The sequence below is a fragment of the Delphinus delphis genome, chromosome 12 (genome assembly GCF_949987515.2).
Source record: "Delphinus delphis chromosome 12, mDelDel1.2, whole genome shotgun sequence".
Lineage (NCBI taxonomy): Eukaryota > Metazoa > Chordata > Mammalia > Artiodactyla > Delphinidae > Delphinus > Delphinus delphis.
The window spans coordinates 28,107,818-28,132,720 of NC_082694.2; the positions used below are offsets into that span (position 1 = coordinate 28,107,818).

The 24,903-nt window shown below is 43.1% G+C and overlaps 1 protein-coding gene and 1 long non-coding RNA gene across 2 annotated transcripts; one reads left to right on the top strand and one right to left on the bottom strand.

The window, feature by feature from the left end:
* Nucleotides 1–290: 290 nt before the first annotated feature.
* On the bottom strand, nt 291–6,668 carry NOTO (notochord homeobox). Its single transcript, XM_060027546.1, has 3 exons — nt 6,136–6,668; nt 3,499–3,713; nt 291–1,696 (listed from the first exon to the last, which is right to left on the bottom strand). The coding sequence occupies exons 1-3, from the start codon at nt 6,566–6,568 to the stop codon at nt 1,538–1,540; spliced, it is 807 nt and encodes a 268-aa protein (XP_059883529.1). The 5' UTR covers nt 6,569–6,668; the 3' UTR covers nt 291–1,537.
* LOC132435387 (uncharacterized) lies at nt 5,939–24,318 on the top strand. Its single transcript, XR_009521528.1, has 3 exons — nt 5,939–6,229; nt 21,339–21,487; nt 23,618–24,318. It is a non-coding gene; the product is annotated as an uncharacterized lncRNA (long non-coding RNA).
* The last annotated feature ends 585 nt before the right edge of the window (nt 24,319–24,903 follow it).

Consider the following 24,903-nt stretch of genomic DNA (forward strand, 5'->3'; position numbering starts at 1 on the left):
TTGTCCTGACAACAGGAGAGGGATCTATTCTCTTGTTCAGGACTGACCTGAACATTTGTCCCCACAGCCAGGCCTGACCACCATGTCTCAGTTTGTTCTCTCGTCCTCCAATTGATTCCGTGCTACTTGAAAAGGGACCTGTGTCTGCATCTGCTGCGGTCTCATGGTGACATTTAGGGATTTGATAGAGCACAGTAACTGCTGAATAGGTCACTGCTGGTGATTTAAAAAAAAAAAAGAAAAAAAAGTGAGCCCATGGTTCCCGGAAGAGGCAAATGTAGCTGTGTTCCTTTAATAGAGCTGACTGGGTCCAGCATTAGGAAGGATTTCCCGGAAGACAGGAACAGGAGGGTTCTTGAAGCTGGACCCTGGCCTCCCTCCAGCTGCAGCTTGGTCCTGGAGGCGATGGTCAACTGACTTGGCGGCAGGTGGTTTCCCAAGGCCACCCCTGCTCCCTGCCTTTTCTCCCTCCCTCAGAAAACTCTGGAGAGCAGTGTGGACCATGCCCTCTCTCACCACCAGGTGGCAGGGCAGTCCTCCTTCCACCAGTTCATCTCAACACCCAGAAGTCATTCTGTATTCTAAATGAATACCCTCAACGGAAGCCCGCCAGGGAATGTGGAGTGCTAGAGAAATTAGCTCTGGAAATATTGGTGGCAGGCTTCACAAGAGTAGGCTATCAGCTACGCTTCTTGGAAAGAAACTGAGTAGATTCCTGGGAAGGAACGGGAGCCATGAGAACTGCTTGTGAAGCAGGGGAATAATAATACAGCAGAGTTTATGACAAAATGCCAGTTTTGGCAAAGGCAGAGTTAAATCTCTCTGTATGAAGATGGATAGGGGGTCAAGTCAAGTAGCTAGACGGAAAAAGATGGTGTTCAGGGTAGCATGTCTGCTCCAAGGAGGCAGCTGGGCCTGAGCTCCTTCTGAGAGTGTTAACATTTCAGACAAAATAAGAAAACTTTGGTAAATTCTGGGAGAGGAAATGGGCTAAATGGTCTGCCCTTCCTTCTTTGCTCTCAACTCCACCATCTCCAATGGCGAAGTCTTCTAGGCCCATATACTGATTCAAGGAGGCCCTCTCTCGTCTACAGCCAGGCCAGGCAAAGATTAATCCCTGGAGAAGCCAGGGGTGAGGTATTACTCCCACAGATGAAGGGGGCCTATAAGCCTTAATAGTTACTGCACACTTAGTACTGAGCCTGGCACACTATAAGTGTTTTACAGACATCATCTCAGTCTTGGGAGGTCTACGTTATCAACATACCCATTATACAGGTGGGGAAAAAAACTTCAGAAGTTTGGTAACTTAGCCAAGGACACAGCTGAAGGCCAAAGTCTGTACCCATGACCATTTGCATTATTACAGCTCCCAGGGGTAGATATAGGAAAGGGGGACCCCTGCTTGACAGTTCAGATTCCCCTGATGCCCTTTGACCTGACAAGCTCTTCATTAAGAATTGGAACAGGGAGGTCCAGTTGGTGCCCCCAGGAAGAACTAGCCCAAACAGCTTGGGTTGAGCCTCTGTCCCAGTCCTCAGCTGTCCACTCCTGACTCTGCATCTTCTCTCTGGATGGTGGTGTTGGAGCTGCTGGAGGGCTCATCCGGGGAGGCAGCCATGGCAGATGCAGCTGGCAGTCTCAGCCTTTGCTGCTTCTGATACTTAACCCTGCGGTTTTGGAACCAGACCCTCACCTGTAATTGAGGCAGTGAGAAGAGATCAGAATGTGACCAGCAGTTCCCACTGCTTCCCCCATTCCCACAGTCCCCACTCCTCTCTGGTCAAAATTTACTCTTCATTCTAAGGGAAGCACACCCTTCCCTCTAATGCCAGTCACCACTCATTCACTCAGCAAATATTTATTGAGCTCCTGATATGAACTAGGCATCACCCTAGGTGACGGTGATAATAGTGAGCAGTAGAGGCATGATCTCTGCCCTCATGGAGCTCATAGTCCAGTGGAGGGAGACTAATAACAAACATGGAAACAAATGTATAAACACAAAAGGGGGTATGAACAGGGGTTTGAGCCTCCCTGAAGAACCAGCACTTAAGCTGAGGCTCAGAGGATGAGAGGCCAGCCCGATGGGAACAGAGAAAAAAGCAAGCCAGGGCAGGGGAACCAAGCTTGGAGCGTCTGAGGACCAAAAAGGAGGACAGCATGGCAGGCACATCTGAGAGAGGAAAGCAAAGGAAGGGAAACTGTGAAGGCCATGGGTTAGAAGTGTCAACTTTGAGCTTTTAAGTGGGATGAAACACAGTCCTATTTACATGTCAAGTAAATTGCACATCTGGCAGTTGTGTGAAGAATGGATATAAACAGATTTGGGGAGATAGCTGGGGAGGCTATTGCAGGGATCTAGTGAGAGCTGGGGCTGCACACTCCCTTCCCTGTGTGATGAGAAAAACAGTCCCATTTGGAACTGGGGGCAATGGAGAGAAATGAAATGATTCCAGTTGTATTTTGGAGGTAGAAGTGAAAAGGCTAGCTGATGGATTGGAAGTGGGAGAGAAAGAGGAATCTAGGATGACTAAGTGTTTTGAGCAACTGGGTGGACGGTGGTGCCATGTGTGGGAAAAGGAAGAGATATGGGGAGAAAAAAAAATCAAGAATTGAGGTTCTGACTTAAGTTTAAAATGGCTACCCACAAGACATCCAAGTGGAGGCCGCAAGAAGGTAGTTAGATGTACAAGTCAGGAAAGAGAGGTGGGCTGAAGATAAAAATTAGGGAGTCATTGGCTTACAGATAGTATTTAAAACTCATGGGGATAGATTAAATCAGCTAGGGAGGAAAATTCGAGGTCACAAAGAGAAGAGTTGCCTACAAAGGCAACCAAGAAGAAAGGACCAAAAAGCCAGGAGAAAAACCAAGAGAGTGTGGTGTCTGGAAGCCAAGAGAAGAGTGTATTTCCTAAGAGAAGGAGTGGTTGCCTGTACTGAGTGGTGGGGTAAGATGAGGAAAGGAAAGCATCTGCTGACTTTGGCAACATGGAGGACATTAGAGACCTTGATGAGAAGGTTCAATGAAATGGTAGGTAAAGAATTCACAATGCAATGAGTTAAGGAGTAGATGGGAGGTGAGGACATACAGAGAACATAGCCAGTTCTTGATAGGTTTGCCTCTGAAAAGAGCAGAGAGATGATGCAGTAGCCAGAGGGGAATATGAGGTCAAGGGAATGTTTATTATTTTTAATATTTAGTCCCTTGAATACCTACTTAATTTCACTGTCAGCTCCTTATTTAGCATGGAGACATTACATTATAAAGTTCTAGATTAACACCATGTGTTGTTTCCATAATGTGATTTCAAATAGGACTATTTTTCTCAACATATAGGGAAGGGAGTGTGCCAGTGGTTAGGGCCTGTCTCCCCCATCGGCATGGCACAGAGGATGAAGGCCTATAAATTCCTCCCAGCCCCAACTCAGGGTCTTTGAGAGAGTAGTATCTGTCCCTAGGTACAGCCCGGGCCTCACAGGAGTCCCTGCTCTCACCTGGTTCTCTGTAAGGTTGAGCTGGGCTGCCAGCTGGGCTCTCTTCTTCCCCACTAGATTGTGCTGTTTTGCAAACACTTTCTCCAACTCTTCCAACTGCTCCAAGTTAAACATGGTTCGGACCCTCTTTTGGGATCTCTCAGTGTCCTGAAGGTCCTGAGCTTGGGCCCAGTTGCGGGGACCCCAGAGGCCTAGGCAGTGAGCCAGCTCCAAGCCTGAAGAGCAATTAGCAGGAGGAGAGGTTAGCCAGTAACCCCCTAGCTTCTCATCTTAGAGGAGAGAGAACAAGCTCACAGCTCCACTGCCCTGTCTTACCCTTGGCCAGGTAACACAGCAAGAAGGCAGGGTGGGAAGAGACTGTGCAGAAGTAAAACAAATGAGAAAGAAGGGACAGTGTTGTGAGACCGCTTCGGGCTCCATTATTCTTCAAGTGAGTGGCATAATCTTTGGCCCTAAGAGGAGCTGCCAAACCTCCATCTCTCCTTTCCTTTCCTTGGCTACTTCAGGAAAACCCTATGGGATGAGCAGAGAAGAGACCTGCTTCTGAACAAAGAGTGAGGGTTCATCCTTTTTGTTCATTCAACTTTTTGAATGTCTACTATGTTTCAGGCATGGTTCCAGGACAAAACAGAAAATCCCTAATAGTAAAAAAAAGGCAAATAAGTAAAATATTGAGTATGTCAGAAAAGGATTAGCACTAGTGAGAAGAATAAAGCAGGGAAGGACAGGGTTAAGTGTGTGGGAGGGGGAGGGGGGATAGTTTGTATCTTTAGAAAGGTAGGCACCTCACTAAGTTGACACTTGAACAGGGCCACTATGTATAGCTTGTGCCCTGCACACAGGTACCCAGCTGAGAGGGTAAGTGGAGTCTGAAATTCTGACCACTCTCCACAGGCCAATTCTTCCTGCCTGACAAGGTGTTGTGCCAGCTTGAAGTTAGGGGGTGACCTTTTCTAATGCACACAAGGGTGCTTTTCAGCTCATAGAGCTGTGGGCCAGCAGAGATGGAGATTGGTCTGCCAGAGGGCAGTACCTGAGTCATAACTCCAAAGGAGTGAGGAAGTAAGCCCTTGGGCTAGCTTGGAGGGAAGTGTTCCAGACAGAGGCCTGGCAAGTGCAGTGCTAAGACTGCTCAGCTCCCACTAGCCTTGGGGAGGCTCCAGGGCTGGCAAACGAAACTGCCCCAGTGAAGGGAGTGAGGCCTGGCTGCCCAAGACCCAAACCACTGGGCTCACCTGGCTTACCATAAACATAAGCATTAATAGAAAACTATGAAGAACAATCAATGGGGCCAGATTTAAAATATGGTACATCCTAACAATGGCCCATTCTGTGGCAAAGAAGCTCTGCATGGACTTACAAGGAAAAATCTCTGATTCACGGTCAGGTGAAAACAGTAAGGTGCAGAGCAGTGTGTCTAGTATGGGGGTTAGAAGAATGTGTGCGTGTTTATGTATGTATATATATATTTATTCTCACACATATATACGTGTGTGCAGGTATAAAATACCACTGGAAGAATAAAGAAACTGGTGTCTGGCTGCCTGCGGGGTGGGGAGAACCAGGTGGCTGGGGGACAGGAGTGGTAAAGGAAACTCTTTTCCATACTATATCTCAGTTAACATTTTGAAGTTTGAACTGTATGGATGTAATACCCATGCAAAAACTAACTTGAAAATGAGACAACCATATACAAAGTCGTAAACTGCAATTCAAACCTCAGGTGTGTGGGGATGTTAGAAAAAGGTGGCTTGGAGTGAGGGCTGTGGCTCTTATTCATGGCACGAATTTGGATGGGGTTGGGAGACCAGTGTTTCTCTCCCACATGGTTAGGAGAAATGCCAGCTGAAGGGAGTTGAGGAGATGCAGGATGGGGGGAACCCAGGAAGTAGGAACCAGGTAAGATTGTCTTACAAGGATCTTGGTATGGGTCAATAATGCTTGCACTAACTTTGCTTCTGTTTTCCTTCATGGGAACCACGCAGACGCATGAACCAGAGAGCCAAAGATGGCAGAAACTCGTGTAGATGGATGTTAATGCTAGAGGAGAAAGTTACCTCAATGGTTAAAGTCTCGCTGGGATTTAAGTGACTGCGCTCCAAAGACCCAGAGCCCCAAGGTACCACTCTAAGAGCTATAAGCAAGCAGGCGCAGAGCCGTAACCGCGTCGGCTAACTCCCAACAGCTCCTCGCTGGAGGGTACCAGCGGCAGCATCCGCTTCTCCCATCTAAGACCGGGCCCTGGGTTCGCGACGAGAGCCGCTTTGGGAAAGAGCCTGCGCCACCAAGCATTATCCGAAGCGGGTGTGGGAGGGAGCAAGGGCCTCTACCAATCCCTCGTCCAGCGACGCGGGGCTGGGCCCCCTGCAGCCCTGCGCTGGTCCTAATTGTCTTCCGAGCCCCCTCTGGCCCGCCCTCACCTCCCGCTCCGCACCCGCCTCACCACACACACCTTCTCCCACCTCAGCGGCGGGCCGGGCAGCCTCCCACCCGGTCTGGGTCCCTCTCTCCGCCCGGTATCAACGGCAGGCTCAAGGGTCATAGCGTTTCCACCCACTCTAACAGTGTGTGGCTCTCAAACTCGGGGACTTCTCCTCTACCCTGTGCCCACCGTCGCGGCCGTCCGCCACCTCGTACCTGTGACGCCGAGGCCCTGGAGGCCGCAAAAGTGGGCGGTGCGCAGCCGCAGCACCGGGAGCTGGGGGCACCGCTGGTCGAGCCCCGCGTTCAGGTAGGCGGGCAGCCACGTAGCCGGGTACGCGCTGGGCAGAGCCGGAGCGGGAGGCCGGGCGGGCGCGGTCCAGAGGCCCCCGGCAGCGCCGGCGGAGACAGACAGAGAGGAGATGGCGGGCGCACGGCGGTCGGGTCTGGCCAGGATGGCCTCGACAGAGAAGGAGGACTCGAGGCGTCCGGTTGCACGGGGTGGGCCTGGGCCTGCCGAGCGGCGCGGCAGCGCGGGGGACGCGGGCGCGGGAGACGCGGGCGCGGGGGAGCAGCTGGAGCGCGGGCGCTGGACCCGGGCGCCCGAGGTAGCGGGCGGCCGGCAGCCTCGCTGCCCGGGGCTGGGCATGGCGCGGCCCTTGCCCGGACGGGCGCAGGGAGGGGAGCCGGGGGCCTCTGGGCTGTGTGGGCAGCGCGAGAAGAGAGTGAGGACACCTGCTTTAAATAAGGGAGCGAGCCTTGCTGTCCAGGAACAGCCGCCGCTGCCGGCGAGGTCTCTTAAATTGGACAGGGCGGGGCCGGACTGGCCGGGCCTTTTCTTCCCGCAGCCCAGGCACCGCCTCCCGGGCGCAGCCAACCCCGCAAAGTCCCAAAGCTCCGTGTGCCCCAGCGCCCTCCCTCCTTACGCATTAAAAAAATCCCACCCCCAACCCCAGCCCGTGCTGTCGGGTAAAGGACCCTGAGCTCGCTGTGACTTGCTGGTGATCCTGGGCGAGCCACCCTGCCAGTGTAGATGGATGTTAAGCTTTGCCTTCAAGCTTTAGCTCATCCTCTCACTGTCTGTGAAGCAGAAGCCCCTGGCCACACTCACCTGTGACTGCGCAAGCCCTTAAATTAAAAAAAAAATTAATTTAAATATCATGTTTAACCACTGTGAAATGTAAATTTCCCACCTTTCCCTGACTGGAGACACTGCTGTAGTTACCAATTTCTTTTGAGTCTTTCCAGGAACTTTCTGCACCCACATTACTTAGGGCCCACTGGAAAAATCTTTCCTGTATTCAAAAAAGTAGAAGGGTAAAAACATTAATGGTTCCAGATTAAGAAATACTAATTTATTGCAAATGCATGAGAGTTGATGTCCTACAAAACCTGAATTATGTAGGTGTAAGGCAGGCATTTGTATCCAGTTTTACAGTTGGATAATCAGTATTTACCCATGTCCTTGGGCAAGTTACAAGTTGCTGTTTGAATTTCTTCACCTGTAAAATGGATAACGATGGTAGGTACCTCATGGAGTTGCTGTGTGATTACATGAGTTAATGCATGTAAATCATTTAGAATTGGCCGGTGAGCACTATGCTGTGATTGCAGAGTTCTGAGGGATTCCTGCCTTCCAGGCTCCCATAGCATTCTGCCTCCCCAAATCAATGCCTAACATTGAAACCACTCTACCAGGTCGAGGTGCAGTTCAGTGGCATTGTCCATAGGTGTCAGCTGTTTGGAACACCAACATGCCCTGTCTGTTCTGCAAAGTAAGGGCTGGAGGAACCTTGCTGGGTTCCTGCCCTCCCCCACTTCCTAATTCAGCAACTACCGGCCCTGCCTTCTGAGCAACCCCCCAGGCAGCCTGGAACGTGAGATTGTGGGCAAAATGATGTGCAAGCGTCCGATCTGATCCCAGGTCTAGGCTTACTGTGTTCTGACCAGAGTACGCAGGGTCAGAGATGAGGATACAGGAATGAGAGCCCTAGGGATGGGGCATGGATGGGAAGGACTCTGTCTTACGTGAGGTCAGACCCACTGGGATTTGGAAAGTTCTAGATGCTCCCCCCTCCCATAACTCCCAAATCTTACACACACCATTCCATTTCTCAACGTGTTTCTTTTGGAGGAGCTTTTTCTCCAAGAAGGAGGGGCTGTGTTACCCCCCCACCCCACCCAGGACCCACCCAGACTGCAGTGCCAAGGCACCAGAAGCAGGCCTTGTGAGCCTGGATACACACACCCACTTTTTTGGGCCCACAAAGACAGCAGCTTATGCAGTCAGGGAACAGTGGAGCAAGATGATGGAAAATGTGGATTTTGGAGTTGGACAAACCTGGCTTCAAATCCCAACTTTGTCACTGAACTTTTCTGTGACTTCAGATAAGTGGCCTATTCACTCTAAGCCTCAGTTTCTTATAAAATGGGAATGGTCTCTTAAGTGAGAAAATCATACCTAATGGGATTCTTACAAGAGTTGAATGAGATTGAGTTTTTAGCTACATGCTAGCTATTATGGGGAGGAGAGAGGCTATTTACAATAACAGCATGCACCCTGGAATCAGGGGAAGTTGACAAAGAACAAGAAAAAGCTTGTAAGATGGAAGGTGTATGACCATTTTGTTAAGTATGTTTGTGCTGAGTTTTAGGTAAAAAATATGGTCACTGTCTCTAGGTCTGGATTTTCCATACATAATTCACTGTATTTCAGTACATAGTTATCTATATTCTGTTGTTTCACTTATTTCTCCTCAAACTGTAAGCTCCTGAGGGTATAGACATTAATATCCTCAATTTACATATAAGTAAATAGAGCAAGAGAGGTTAACAGACTGCCTAGGTTCAAATCCCCTAGCTATTTCACCCTTAGCAAAATTTGTTTTAATTTACATTTATTTCCCTGAAGACTGTTCAAGTTGAGCATCTCTTCTTAAGCTTATCAGCGATTTGGATATCCCCTTTTGTGTGAAGCGCCTGTTCCAGTGGTTTCCTTATTTTTCCATTGGGTTACTATCTTTTTCTTATTAATTTGTAAGAATATTTATGTATAGATAGAGATAGATATTTTGGAATCAAGTCTTTTGTTAAATATATATATATAAGCAAATATCTTCTTCCACTCTGCGGCCTGCCTTTTCATTCTTTTAAAGTTTTCTTTTGGTGAACAAAATTACTAATTTTAATCAAGCTTAATCATCTGCTTTTGTGTCCTTTAAAAGAAACCTTTGCCTATCCAAAGTCATGAAGATATTCTTCGGTTATTTTTAAAATTCTTTGTTATTTTACCTTTTATATTTAGGTCTGGAATTGATTTTTGTGGAGGTGTTAGAAAAAAGACTTTTCAAGGATGAGTCAAAATCTGAATCAATAAAGGAAAATATTGATTGATTTAAATACACAAAAATTTAAAAATTAATTATAATAATGGTTTGTAACTGTACTTTGTTTTCTAAATGATTTGAGACTAACACATTTGAAGAAAATATTATTAGTGTGAAAGCTAGTATTACTGTAATTTTTATTTGTAATTCCAAATCTTGTTTTCTACATAATTTGAGATTAATGCATTTAAAATAAGTATTAGCTTATGTTTTGGGGCACACACCATATAAAAATGTAATTTTGTTACATCAACAACTGAAAGAGAGTAGGGATGGAGCTGTGAAGAAGCAGAGTTTTTGTATGTTATCAAAATTAAGCTGGTATAAATTCAGATTAGAGTGTTATAACTTAGGATGTAAGTTAAATGTAATGCCCATGGTAACCACAAAGAAGATAGCTATAGAATATACATAAAAGAAGATGAGAAAGAAATTTAAACATTTCACTACAAAAAATTGACTAAACACAAAAGAAGACAATACTGTAAGAAATGAGGGACAAAAGCTATGAGGCATACAGAAAACAGCACGATGACAGAAGTAAGCCACTCCTTATCAATAAAGTAATAATCAATTACTTTAAATTACTTTAAATAGATTGAACTCTCCAGTCAAAAGACAGATTGGCAAAATGGATAAAAATACATGAACCAACTATATGCTCTATACAAGAGACTCACTTGACAAGCAAAGACATAAACTGGTTGAAAGTGAAAGGATGGAAAAAGATATTCCATGAAAATAGTAACCAAAAGAGAATAGGAGTAGCTATACTAATATTGGACAAAATAGACTTTAAACCAAAAAAAAAAAAAAAAAAAGGGTTACAAGAGACAAAGAAGGACATTATATATTAATAAAATATTCAATACAGGAAGAAGTATAATAAACATTTATGTACCTAATGACAGACCATCAAAATATACAAAGCAAAAATTGACAGAATTGAAGGGAGAAATAGTTCAACAATAATCGTTGGAAACTTTTATATTTTACTTACAATAATGGATAGAACAAATGGAGAGAAGATAAGTAAGGAAATAGAAGACTTAAACAACACAACCAACTAGATGTAACAGACAAATACAGAACACTCTACCCAACAACAACAAAAAATGTAAAAATTTTGTACATCAAAATATGCTATAAACAGAGTAGAAAGGCCACACAGGATGGGAGAAAATATTTGCAATTTTATATCTGATAAGGGATTAATATCCAGAATATATAGAGAATTCCTAAACTCAACAACAAAATAGCAAACAACCTGATTCAAAAATGGGCAAAAGACTTGAATAGACATTTCTCCAAAGAATATATATGAAAGAACAATAAGAACATGAAAAAATGCTCAAATCACTAATCATTAGGGAAATGCAAATCAAAACTACAGTGAAGGGCTTCCCTGGTGGCGCAGTGGTTGAGAGTCCACCTGCCGATGCAGGGGACACGGGTTCGTGCCCCGGTCCAGGAAGATCCCACATGCCGCGGAGCGGCGGGGCCCGTGAGCCATGGCCGCTGAGCCTGCGCGTCCAGAGCCTGTGCTCCGCAACGGGAGAGGCCACAACAGTGAGAGGCCTGCGTACTGCAAAAAAAAAAAAAAATTAAAAATAGAATTACCGTATGATCGAGGCATTCCACTTCTGAGTCTATACCCAAAAGGATTGGAAGCAGGGTCTCGAAGAAATATTTACACACCCATGTTCATAGCAGCATTATTCACAATAGCTAAAACATAGAAGAAACCCAAGTGTGCATTGATGGAAGAATGGGTAAGCAAACCGTGGTTTATACATACAATGGAATCTTTTTTCTTTTTTTCTTTTTTTACTGAAGTATAATTGAAAATGATCACCACAATAAATCTAGTTACCATCTGTCACCATACAGAGTAATTACAATATTATTGACTATATTCCTTATGCTGTACATTATACCCCCATGACTTATCTATTTTATAACTGGAAGTTTGTACTTCTATTTATTTATTTATTTATTTATTTTTATTTTTGGCTGCATTAGGTCTTTGTTGTGGCATGCGGGATCTTTTTGTTGTGGTGTGTGGGCTCTTCGTTGCAGCATGTGGGCTTCTCTCTAGTTGTGGCTGTGGGTTTTCTCCCTCTAGTTGTGGCGTGCGGGCTCCAGGGCATGTGGGCTCTGTAGTTTGCTGCACGCAGCCTCTCTAGTTGAGGTGTGGGAGCTCAGTAGCTGTGGCGCGTGGTCTTAGTTGCCCCACAGCATGTGAGATCTTAGTTCTCCAACCAGGGATCGAACCCATGTCCCCTGCATTGGAAGGCGGATTCTATACCACTGGACCACCAGGGAAGTCCCTGGAAGTTTGTACTTCTTAATCTCTTTCTCCCATTTCACTCGTCTCCCTCCCTCCACTCTGGAAGCCACCAGTTAATTCTCTGTATCTCTGAGTCTGTTCCTGTTTTAAGTTTATTCATTTGTTTTGTTTTTTAGATTTTATATATAAGTGAAATCATATGGTACTTGTCTTTATCTGACTGACTTACTTCACATAGCGTAATACCCTTTAAATCCATCCATGTTGTTGCAAATGGCAAGACTTCATCCTTTTTTATGGCTGAGTAATATTCCATTGTATATGTATATATACCACATCTTCTTTATCCATTCAGCTATGGATAGACACTTAGGTTGCTTCCATATCTTGCTATTGTAAATAATGATGCAATGAACATAGATGTGCATATATGCTTTCAAAGTAGTGTTTTTTTTACTTCAGAAAAATACCCAGAACTGGAATTGCTGGATTGTATGGTAGTTCTATTTAAATTTTGTGAGGAATCACCATACTGTTTTCCATAGTAGCTGTACCAATTTCATTCCTACCAAAGCACATGAGGGTTCCCTATTCTCCACATCCTCACCAACATTTTTTTTTGTTGTCTTTTTGATAATAGACGTTCTGCTAAGTGTGAGGTGATATTTCATTATGGTTTTGATTTGAATTTTCCTGATGATCAGTGATGTTGAGCATCTTTCCATGTGTTCGTTGGCCATCTGTTATGTCTTTTTGGGAAAATGTCTATTCAGGTCCTCTGATCATTTTTTAATTGGGTTGTTTGTTTTATTGCTATTTAGTTGTATGAGTTCTTTGTATATTTTGGATATTAACCGTTTCTTGCATATGTCATTTGCAAATATCTTCTCCCACTCAGTAGGTTACATTTTCTTTTGTTGATAGTTTCCTTCACTGTTCAAAAACTTTTTAGCCTTATGTAGTCCCATTTGTTTATTTTTGCTTTTGTTTCCCTTTCATGAGGAGACATATCCCCCCAAATATTGCTATGTCAAAGAGCATACTGCCTATGTTTTCTTCTAGGAGTTTTATGGTTGCAGGTGTTACTTTTAAGTCTTTAATCCATTTTGAGTTTATATTTGTATATGGTGTGAGCAAGTAGTCCAGTTTGATTCTTTTGCATCTAGCTGTCCAGTTTTCCCAGCACCATTTATTGAAGAGGCTGTCTTTTCTCCATTGTGTATTTTTGCTGCCTTTGTCATAGATTAATTGACTGTAAGTGTATCGGCTTATTTCTAGGCTCTCTATCCTGTTCCACTGATCTATGTGTCTCTTTTTGTGCCAGTACTATACTGTTTTGATTACTGTAGTTTTGTAGTATAACTTGAAATCAGGGAGTATAATACTTCTAGCTTTATTCTTCATTCTCAGATTGTTTTGGCCATTCAGGGTCTTTTGTGTTACTACAAAAACTTTAGAATTATTTGTTCTGGTCTGTGAAAAATGTCGTTGGCATTTTGATAGGAATTGCACTGAATCTGTAGATTGCCTTGGGTAGTATGTCATTTTAACAATACTAATTCCTCCAATCCATAAACGTGGTATATCTTTCCATTCGTTTGTGTTATTTTCAGTTTCTTTCATTGATGTCTCAGTTTTCTGAGTACAGGTCTTTAACCTCCTTATTTAGATTTATTCCTAGGTATTTTATTCTTTTTTATGCAATTGTAAAAGGGATTGTTTTCTGTATTTGTCTTTTGGATACTTCTTTTTTAGTGTACAGAAATGCAACAGATTTCTGTATATTAATTTTGTATCCTGAAACTTTGCCAAATGCATTGATGAGCTCTAGTAGTTTTCTGGTGGCATCTTTAGGATTTTCTATATGTGGTATCATGTCATCAGCAAACAGTGACAGGTTTTCTTTTTCCTTTCCAATTTTGATTCCTTTTATTTCTTTCTATTGTTTGATTCCTGTGGCTAGGACTTCCAATACTGTGTTGAATAAAAGTGGCAAGAGTGGGCATCCTTGTCTTGCCTCTGATCTTAGGGGAAATGCTTTCAGCTTTTGACCATTGAATATGATATTGGCTATAGGTTCATCATATATGGCCTTTATTATGTTGGGGTATGCTCCCTCTATACCCACTTTGTTGAGAATTTTTATTATAAATGGATGTTGAATTTCGTCAAGAGTTTTTCTGCATCAGGTAATCATATGATTTTTATTTTCAAATTGTTAATATGGTGTATCACATTGATTGATTTGCAGATATTGAACCATCCTTGCATTGTGGAATAAATTTTACTTTATCATGGTGTATGATTCTTTTAATGTATTATTGAATTTGATTTGCTAGTATTTCATTGAGGATTTTTGCATCTATGTTCATCAGAGATATTGGACTGTAATTTTATCTTTTCGTGGTGTCTTTGCCTGGTTTTGGTATCAGGGTGATGCTGGCCTTGTAGAATGAGTTCGGAAACATTCCTCCCTTTTGAATTTTTTGGAGTAGTTTGAGAAGAATATGTGTTAATTCTTCTTTAAGTGTTTGGTAGAATTCACCTGAGAAACCATCTGGTCCTGGACTTTTGTTCATTGGGAGTTTCTTGATTGATGATTCAATTTCATTACTGGTAATTGATTTGTTCATATTTTCTATTTATTCCTGATTCAGTCTTGTGAGGTTGTACATTTCTAGGAAATTATCCATTTCTTCTAGGTTGTCCTTTTTCTTTTCTTTTTTTTTTTTTTTGCGGTACGTGGGCCTCTCACTGTTGTGGCCTCTCCCGTTGCAGAGCACAGGCTCCAGACGCACAGGCTCAGTGGCCATGGCTCACGGACCTAGCCGCTCCGCGGCATGTGGGATCTTCCCGGACCGGGGCAAGAACCTGTGTCCCCTGCATCGGCAGGCGGACTCTTAACCACTGTGCCACCAGGGAAGCCCCTAGGTTGTCCATTTTATTGGCATATAATTGTTCATCATAATCTCTTATGATCCTTTGTATATCTGTAGTGTCGGTTGTAACTTTTATTTCTGATTTTATTTATTGGGACTGTTCTCTTTCTTTCTTGATGAATCTGGCTAAAGGTTTATCTATTTATTTAGCTTTTCAAAGAATCAGCTCTTAGTTTCAGTGATCTTTTCCATTGTTCTTTTAGTCTCTTTTTATTTATTTCTACTCTGACCTTTACTATTTCTTTCCTTTTATTAACATGTTTTATTTTTTGTCTTTCTTTTTCTAGTTCCTTTAGGTGTAATGTTAAATTGTTTATTTGAGATTATTCTTGTTTTCTGAGGTAGGCTTGTATCACTATAAACTTCTCTCTTAGAACAGCTTTTTTAGTATACCATAGATTTTGGATCATTGTGTTTCCATTTTCATTTGTCTTCAGGTATTTTAAAAATTTCCTCTTTGATCTCTTCAGTGACCCATTGGTTGTTTAGTAGTACTTTGTTTAGCATCCATGTGTTTGCATTTTTTGCAGTTTTAAAAATTGTGGTTGATTTCTAGTCTCATACTGTTGTAGTCAGAAAAGATGCTTGATATGATTTCAAGCTTCTTAAATTTATTGAGACTTGTTCTGTGGCCTAGAATTTGATATATACTGGAGAATGTTCCATGTGTGCTTGAAAAGAATGTATATTCTACTGCTTTTGGATGGAATGTTCTATATATATTTATTAAGTCGATGTGGTCTAACGTGTCATTTAAGGCCATTGTTTCCTTATTGATTTTCTGTCTAGATCATCTGTCCATTGGGGTAAGTGGGGTGTAAAAGTCCCATACTAGTATTATATTTTTGTTAATTTCTCCCTTTATGTTTTGTTAATATTTGCTTTATATATTTAGGTACTCCTATGTTCGGTGCATATAACTTACAACTGTTATATCTTCTTGTTGGATTGTTCCCTTGATCATTATGTAATGTCCTTCTTTGTCTCTTGTTACAGTCTTTGTTTTAAAGTCTATTTTGTCTGATATAAGTATTGCTAACCTAGCTTTCTTTTCATTTCCATTTGGATGGAATACTTTTTCCATTTCCTCACTTTCAGTCTGTGTGTTGTCTTTAGATCTGAAGTGAGTCTCTTATAGGCAGCACATATATAGGTCTTGTTTTTGTATCCAATCAGCCACTCTATGTCTTTTGATTGGAGCATTTAATCCATTTATATTTAAAGTAATTTTTTTTGGTCATGCCATGTGACTTGCAGGATCTTAGCTCCCGAAACAGAGATTGAACCCATGCCCCCTGCAGTGGAAGCATGGAGTCCTAACCACTGGACCACCAGGGAATTCCCTAATTATTGATAGGTATGCACTTATTGCCTTTTTAATTGTTTTATGGTTGTTTTGTAGTTCTTTTTTGTTCCTTTCTCCTTTTGCTCTCTTCCCTTTTGATCTGATGACTATCTTTAGTATTATGTTTGGATTCCTTTCCTTTGTTGTGAGTGTCTTATGGGAGTTCCCTTGTATATAACTAGTGCTTTTTTCTTGCTGCTTTTAAATATCTTTATATTTATGCCAATTATTTTATATCTAAATATAATTATCTTTAATTATTGCCATTTTAGTTACAGCATGTCTTGGTGTGGACCTCTTTGGGTTCATCTTGTTTGGGACTCTATGCTTTTTGGATCTGAATATCTGTTTCTCTTCCCAGGTTAGGGAAGTTTTCACTTATTATTTCTTCAAATAAGTTCTTTGCCCCCTTTTCTCTCTATTCTCCTTCTGGGCCCTTGGATTGTGAATATTACCATGTTTGATATTGTCCCAGAAGTCTTTTAAACTATCCTCATTAGGCACTTCCCTGGTGGTGCAGTCATTAAGAATCCACCTGCCAATGCAGGGGACATGGGTTCAAGCCCTGGTCCGGGAAGATCCCACATGCCGCAGAGCAACTAAGCCCCTGCACCACAACTACTGAGCCTGCGCTATAGAGCCCGCGAGCCACAACTACTGAAGCCTGCGGGCCTATAGCCTGTGCTCTGCAGCAAGAGAAGCCACTGCGATAAGCCTGCGCACCATGACAAAGAGTAGCCCCCACTCACCGCAACTAGAGAAATCCCACACAGCAATGAAGACCCAACACAGCCAAAAAAACAACAAAAAAAAATCAAAAAAAAACCTACAGGAAGAATTATATTTCAAAATGACACTTCAGAAGTAGCCCTAATTAAAGTCAGGAATAAGATGTATACCCAGTATTGTAGTGTCTATTTATCATTGTACTGGTGATACAATGCCATAAGACACAAAAAGAAAGATGTAAGAATTGGAAAGGAATAGATAAAATTACTCTTATTTGTAGACAATATGACTACAGAGAAAATTCAAGCAAATTCACAAAGAAACTATTAAAACTAATCAGAAAATTTAGTAAAGTTGCTGGGTATCTGATCAATATATAAAAATTGGTAAATGTAAATATTATTAGCAAATGTAATAGAAAAATATATCTCATTCATAACTGCAACATAAACTATAAGGTACATAGGAATGAACTTAGGAGATGGGTGAAATATTTAAAGAGAAAAGTAGAAAACAGTATTGAAGGACATAAAATAAGACCTTAATAAATGAATGGGAAGACTCAAGGTCAAAAGATGACAACTATTCCCAAAATTATCCAAAAATTAAATGCAATTAGAATTTTAAAAAATCCCAATTATAGAGCTTGACATACTGATTCAAAAACTGTAGAACAAAACACCAAGAGTATCTAAGACAATTTGAAAAAAGTGAATAAGGTAAAGGAACTTACCTTACCCAATATCAACACTTCTTATAAAGCTATAGTAAAAATGTGGACATATTATTTGGTTATGAATATGGAAAAAGAAAAAAGGAGATTTCTTTTTTCAAAAGGCATAGTTTTATGACCTCAGGATAAGGAAGACTTGCTTAAATACAAGAAACACAATAAACTTTGATACATTCAAACTTAAAACTTCTGTACAGTAAAAGACACCATAAACAAAGATAAAAGCCAAGTCACAAACTGAGATAATATATGTACAACCCCCAGAGCTGACAGGGTTCAATCAGAGAATCCAAACCACTAGGGGTGGCATGCCATAAGGCATTTATTATGGAAATTTGATCTTATGTAATTATGGGTACTATTTAAACAGTTCACGTACAGCTATTGCTTCTGCATCTAGTACTGAGGCCTCAAGTAGGCAGGGTAGGCAGTGAGGAATGAAAAGTGAACATGAAGTGGGGAGGATAGGGATCGCTGGAACCTTCGAGGAAGAGCTGAAGCTCTCAAGAAGAAACTGGAACTCACTTCTTTCTTTCACTACCTCCAAGCCTCCAACTTCCATGATGCAGGAGATCAGTAGAAGAATCTGGTGTCTTTTATCCCAGAGCTAAAAATGCACCTAGCCCAGGAGTTGAAGAAGCTGAAGGAGGAGATCCAATGAGAGCTGAAAGAGCTGCAGACTTGGCTCTTGCCTCACACCAATAAAGTGAACCAACAGGTCCACAACACTGTGCTTGAACTGCAATAACACCTGACCCTACAGCGACCTTCCAAGTATAAACATAGCTGCTTCACTTCTACCTTGCAAATATCATGGAAATTTCTCCTGTGGCCAACCCTAACCTAGAACCATAGAGGAAAGGGAATTCTAGGAAGTATGATTCCAGCTTAGTTAAGGTGATACAGTCCAAAGCCATCACTGCCCACCTTTTGTCAACTTGGCATCCATAAATACCTGTTTTCACCAGACGTAACTTTCAAATAAAGTTTGAAAGCAAACTACAGCGAAATTCTGTTTCTGCTTAACATGATATCCCTATCCCTGTACAATGAAAATATGTCGGATCAAGTGGTTATCCATGTGGAAAAAGAAAAAGTTCATTTCTAACCCTCCCCTGCCAAAAGAAGATACAAAGTCTGTAAGTTCATAGTTTTCATAGTTTGGTGATGTTCACTTCTCTTCTAGCTATGTCACACTGCCCCTGTGATATCCTGTAACAATTACTGATGAATAATGTTAAAAACTTATTTAGACAGTAGAGGGATGGGAAGCCGAAGGGAAATTTTGGTTAAAACACAAAAATATTTACATTGAAATAAGAAGACATTTTCGTCCTCATTCCTGCAACTGGTTGTGTTGTGTTAGCTGATATTTAAAAATACGATTCCACTCCCCATTTCATATTCCCTGCCTGATGGGGTGACCCTTGTTTCTGCCAATAGCACTCCTTCCTGCATTAGTTTGTAGTAGTTTTGCTGTCGATTTTAATCACAGGAGGTGAGAATACTTGGTAAAGAGACTCCCCATTCCCCCCTTGATTGTCAGGACCAACCACCCCAGGCAGTACAATAACCTTCTTTGCCTGTTGATTCACTGGCAAGAGAAGCCCAAAGTAGCCAGGGCCAGTCTCACTTTACAGCTCAGTGGGACCACTGCTGTGTTTCCTGTGGAAATATTTCTCTTTGGGGAACTAATACTCTAGATTAGCATAGCCCAAAGTTTCAGAGACAGAAAGCAATAATTCTGCTAGAGAAGTACTGTGTGTTATCTCATTTATACTCTGTTTCCTGACTCACGAATCCTTGCTTTGGGAGAAACAGCACCCTATGTCAGTTGCTCATTTAGAGCATATCCTTCATCCTGAAGGGCATTACCCAAGCCCTCAAGGTGTTGCCACCCAGCTGGAACCATAACTGAGTATTCAATAGACCATTCTACTGTTCTCTCAGGCCAGCTACTTTAGAGTAATGGGGAACATGGTAAGACCAGTGAAGACCGTAAGCCTGAGCCCATTGTTTCTCTTCATTTGCTGTAAAAGAAATTCTTTGGTCAAAAGCAATGCTATGTGGAATGCCATGACATACAGATAAGGCATCCTGTATGTTCACAGATGGTGATTTTGACAGAAGCATTGTGGGCAGGAAAAACAAATCCATGTCACAGTTACTGGATATTCCATTGAGAACAAAGCCCTGCTCCTTCCTTTGTAAACAACCTGCCACCATGTGGCTGATTGACTTCCAAATTGGGAACTCAGTGTTGGCTTCTACTGTTGGCAGGTTGGGCACTCAGCAGTGGCTGTAGCCAGACTGGCCTTGGTGAGTGAGAATCCATGTTACTAAGCCCACACATGACCTCTATCCCTCCCACCATGGCCACATTTTCCATGAGTCCATTATAATAACGATACCTACTTTGTCTTTGGTGATTAAGTACCATTACTTGGTCCCTGCTAACCTGGGATTTCATCATCCCCATTGAATGTGGGGAGCCAGATTCAATAGTGTAAATTCCTACCATTATTTTTGGCCTACAGAGAATAGCCACCACAGAGCTCTTCAAGGATGTCAGGGCTCTCCTTGTGAATGTGCTTCTCACAGCCTTGGGGAAAGGAGTGTCCTCTGGACTTTCCTGAGCACATTTTTAGGAGGTAGGTAAATAGGTCTTATATGATAAATCTACTGTAGCATTCCAATCTTCCTTAGCCTTTGAACACTTTCTTCTACTGTATACCAAAGAAGTTTTGGCATTCTAGCTTCCAGATTTCAATCAGCCAACTGAGCAAATGGTTGGAACCACTCAAGCTAACACATTGAATCAGAAATTTCTACACTAATAAATAAATGTAGCCTAATCTGACTTTATATTCCTTCCACCCCGAGTCTGCACGTTAGGGATCCATATCTATATATTTCCCCAGGTTTCCATTGATATAAATTGGCAAAGTCATGAAATTATTTTGGTGTGTATCACACCTTCTCTTGGGTCATGCTTTGTACTTCACCCTTTGGAGTCTGTTTGGACTTGAGCCTATAAGCAATGGAGGTAGATCCTGAGAAAAATCAACACTTCTACTTCAGGGAAGGCCACTACAGGCCCCACAGGCAAGGGAGACTTCCTCATGTAGGGGTGGAAGGGCCATTTCTACTGAAAAAAGTGGTTCAGCAGAACTTAGGGACTCAAGGTCCCCAGGTTCACAGGAATCTGTCAATACATGTCTCCATCCTAACTTTCATGGTCCCACTCCTTCCCCATCAACTACCTAATTTTAACAGAAGAGAATTCTGAGGACACAAGCCGTAGTCCCTACATGGACCTTGAGATGGGAATGTAAAGCCCTGACTCATCATATTCTTTCCCCAAGTTCTTCAGGGCACTTTAGCAACATACCAATCTCATTCTAATTGTTATGCTCAAGCAAATACTTGGTCAATCAAAGTATTGACTTCTATAGGCACTTGATTACGATTGTCTACAGGTGATTTTTTTTCTTTCCTTCTTTTTTTTTTTTAAAATTTTTTTGGCCATGCCACAGGGCATGCAGGATCTTATCTCCCCAACCAGGGATTGAACCCACTCCCCCTGCAGTAGAAGCACGGAGTCTTAATCACTGGACTGCCAAGGAAGTCCCTACAGGTTACTATTTTAAAACGTTTTCTCCTGTTATATGCCATGGAGTAACAGTGATCCCTTTACCCCTGGTAACCCTTGGTGACCCTTGGTAAGTGTCATTTATGCCTTTAGATCTAATTAGATCACAGAATCAATTCTAGACAATTTAGACCAAATTTAGAGAACCCATCACTCACTAAGGTTCTGTTCTTCTTGGAACTATGTCTGCTAGCAAATTCTATTCCAGTCAGGATCCAATCTGTGAAGCAGAGCCACGAGGAGTGACATAGGATAAGGGATTTATTATGGGAATTTGACTTTATGCAATCATGGGAGCTGGTTATAGACTCTATGTGAGGCTGTTACTTCTTTTTCTGGGTCTAGGGACTGAAATCCCCTGGAAAGGCAGTCGAGAAGGAAAGATGGATATGAAGTGGGGAAGCAAGGACGAATCAGGATCCAGGAGGAAGAGCGAGAATGAGCTGGAAACGGCCTCCATCTCACACCCTCTCCAAGCCTCTAACGTCACTGATGTAGGTGACCTGCAAAAGACTCTGGTGTCCTTTGTTCTAGAGCTAAATACATACCTAGCCCAGGAGTTGGGGAAAGTGAAGAGGGTCTGGGGACAGATAAAGGAGCTTTGTGTCCAGCTGCTGCCCCCACCAGCAAGGGGAGCCAGCAGCTCAGCCGCGATGCGTGAGCCACCCCAGGGCCTACCTCACACAGTGTGAACGTGCTTCCTGCAGCGTCACTTCTGCCACATGAGTATCATGCAGATTTCTCCTGTGGCTGAACCTAGCCCAGAACCATGTAAGGAAGGGAATTCTGGGAAATGTAGTTCTAGCTTAGCTAAGTTGACCCAGTACAGAGACACGAGCCTATTTATATAAAAAGGTTTAAAACATGTATAAGGTAAAACATAAATAAGTGGTACAAGTATAAAGACATTCTTGAGCATGGTAAATATGACAATTAAAATAGGGATGAGCTCCGGGGAAGAAGAAGGGAATGGGACTAGGGAGGGGTACATATACTGTTAATTTTCTGTAATATTTCTTAAAACAACTAGAGTAAAAATGTTTGATAAAAGTGGGTGGTGGTGGGCATATGGATATGCTTTGTATTAATTCTCTATACTTGTCTATAGGTTTGACATGTAGAGAGCAGGAAGAGGGGGAAAATGGTAATCATAATGATTGCTAATACTTACTGATCGCTTAAGCTTTGCACTTGGATTATCACACTTAAGTAGAGAACTAGTTTCTTTCTCTGGACTGAGGGAAGAAACATAGCTGTAGACACCAATATTCTGAACCCTAGTCAGGACCCCAGGGCCACCGGGACCGAGGAAGTTGAAGAAGGCATGTTGGGAGGCCCCTTGGCTCCCCTTTCCTCCAACACCCTCGAGAATCCTTGTCCCTTTTCTCCTTTTCCACCTTCTCTTTCGCAGAGTCTCTCCTCATTCCTCTTTCTCTTTCATCTTGCCAAAGGGAGACTTTTTCACCCAGAAGAAAAGTGCTAACTAGGGAATATGGTGGTCATTGCAGCTGAGATGCAGGGCCCACACACATCAGTCTTCAAGTCCAGCCTACAGGAAGAGAAGGCCTGAGGGCCACCTCGGGGGAAGCCCTACACCTCCTCCCCCTGCCCAGCTGTCTCAGCTCCCCCCACACCTGCTTCTCCCCTCATCTGCCCCTCCTGCACCCCCTTGCACCTGACAGGCCAAGAGCAAACAAGTTGTTGTTTGTTCCTCTCTCCCAGGAATGCACAGTGACACAGAAGAGGCACACATTGCTAACACACATTGCACTTTGCAGTTACCTACTGTTTCCTAGCTTTTTCTTATGTATGCTGCTTTTAAGACTTTCTCTGAAATCCTGTGCTCTTTAATTAGACTGAAGTCAACAAACATCTATTTGTTTGAGACCTATTTTATGTCCTGGGTTTATGAGGGGTGCAAAGGAATGAAGACTACCGTTTCTTCCCACTGGGAACTCACAATCTCATGTTGGGGGAGATTCACAACTAAGTAATGCGACTGTCAAACTAAAAGGGCAGATTCTATGTGAGTATGAAGGACAGAGATTAGCTATAGCTTCAGAGATCCAGGAAGGCTTCTTGGGGGAGGCTTTCCTCTGCAGATACTTCCAGAGAGAAGATAGCCTACAAAGGCAAGGAGTGGGGGAGATTATGCAAAAAGAATGTGCTGTGAGAGAAGAGAGAAGGGCTAGCTAGTATGGACCCGTGTGGACTCCCAGCTTTAAGGAGGGCCAAAGGCAGGGGGAAGAAACAGTGATCAGAGAGGAAGTGTAAGGACCAGGGCAAACAACCCTCATTCAGTGCGACTAGTATGTTTTCTACCCACTTAGAGTACTTTAGAGCTGGTTGGGGCCTTCGCAGCCAACTAGTCAAAGCCATTTGTTGTACTGAAAGGAAGGACATTGAGACTGAACTAAGTGGGGAGAGATTTGCACAAAAGGCAAAACTTGGTCCAGGACTCAGCTTCCAGCTCACTGTACACCATACCCCTGTGACAACCCCAGACCCAGGTCAGCAGCTTCTTTGTCATGTTACCCACCAGCCACGCCTACCACAGTACCCAGCACACAGTAGGTACACACATATTTGCTGAATTGAATTTTATTTCTCCTTTATTCCTCCAGTTTATAAAGAAAGGAACAAGAAAGAGGGATGGGGGGCTTCCCTGGTGGCACAGTTGTTGGGAGTCTGCCTGCCAATGCCGGGTACACGGGTTCGAGCCCTGGTCTGGGAAGATCCCACATGCCGCGGAGCAACTAAGCCCGTGAGCCACAACTACTGAGCTTGCGCGTCTGGAGCCTGTGCTCTGCAATGGGAGAGGCCGCGACAGTGAGAGGCCCACGCACCGTGATGAAGAGTGGCCCCCGCTCGCCGCAACTGGAGAAAGCCCTCGCACAGAAATGAAGACCCAACACAGCCAAAAATAAATAAATTAATTAAAAAAAATTTTTTTAAAAAAAGAAAGAAAGAGGGATGGTCCTCTACCAAACCACTATTTATACCACAGGCACTGGGTAAGGGGTGTATCTTGTTGATCCCCATGATTCTGCTGTTATTCCCATTTTATAGATGGGGAAACTGGATCTTGAAGAGCTAAGATTTGTTTTGCAGCTAGTGAACTGTAAGAATTCAAACCCAGGTCCATCTGACGGTAAATTCCACACTAAGAGTATCAACTTAAATGGCTGAAATTGAATTTAATTGAGTTAATTTCTCCTCTGTGCCCCACAGCCCTTCAAGGGGGAAGGATTATTTTTTCCCTTTGGGGGTGCATGGGGGATAGAGCTGTAGTAGAAGGGTGTATGTGTGTGAGAGAGAGAATAAATCCTTTTAAAGACCAACTTGTTTCAACTACTCATAACTGACTGAACTTCCAATACCAGTAGAAGAAGTGAACAAAGGTATTGGTTCTTTTTAAAAAGTCACTGACAGGTTCAGCCCGTCTCTGCATCATCACATTCAAACCTGGTCTGAGGGTCCAGAAACTCAGGGGTGTTGTTGAAATGGAAAAACACAGAAAGAGTTGGGTTATCATGTGTGTCATCTCTCCAAGTGTCTTGTAAGCAGATGGTGTTCGAGGGGGAGAGGATGAAAGAACCACCTAGAAAGCGGTTTCTGTGTTCAGAAGAAAGGAAAATAGAGATGACGGTGGTGGTGATGGTGTGTGTGGATTGCAGGCAGGTGTCAGGGGTGTTGGGCGGGGAGAAGAGGACAGACTTGTCATGGGCCCTCACACCAGCCCAGACCTTCCCTCATGCCCTTGTAACCTTTTTAAGGCTCTTCCACAAGTGGGCTTCTGGGGTTGTCACCAAGCCTCTGCCATCCCCTACTAAGGCTGAGGAGGTCAAGTCCGGGGATGGGGAGAGAACTGGGTGGAAGGGGGCACTGGAAGTCCTGGGAAACCTCACTT

Bases quoted from the DNA above. Each gene is read 5' to 3' on its own strand.
- NOTO (XM_060027546.1), bottom strand. From the start codon at position 6,568: ATGCCCAGCCCCGGGCAGCGAGGCTGCCGGCCGCCCGCTACCTCGGGC. The intron at 3,714-6,135 runs GTACGAGGTGGC...ATTGCTCTTCAG, and splicing joins CCAGGGCCTCGGCGTCACAG to GCTTGGAGCTGGCTCACTGC. The intron at 1,697-3,498 runs GTGAGAGCAGGG...CCTCAATTACAG, and splicing joins TCAACCTTACAGAGAACCAG to GTGAGGGTCTGGTTCCAAAA.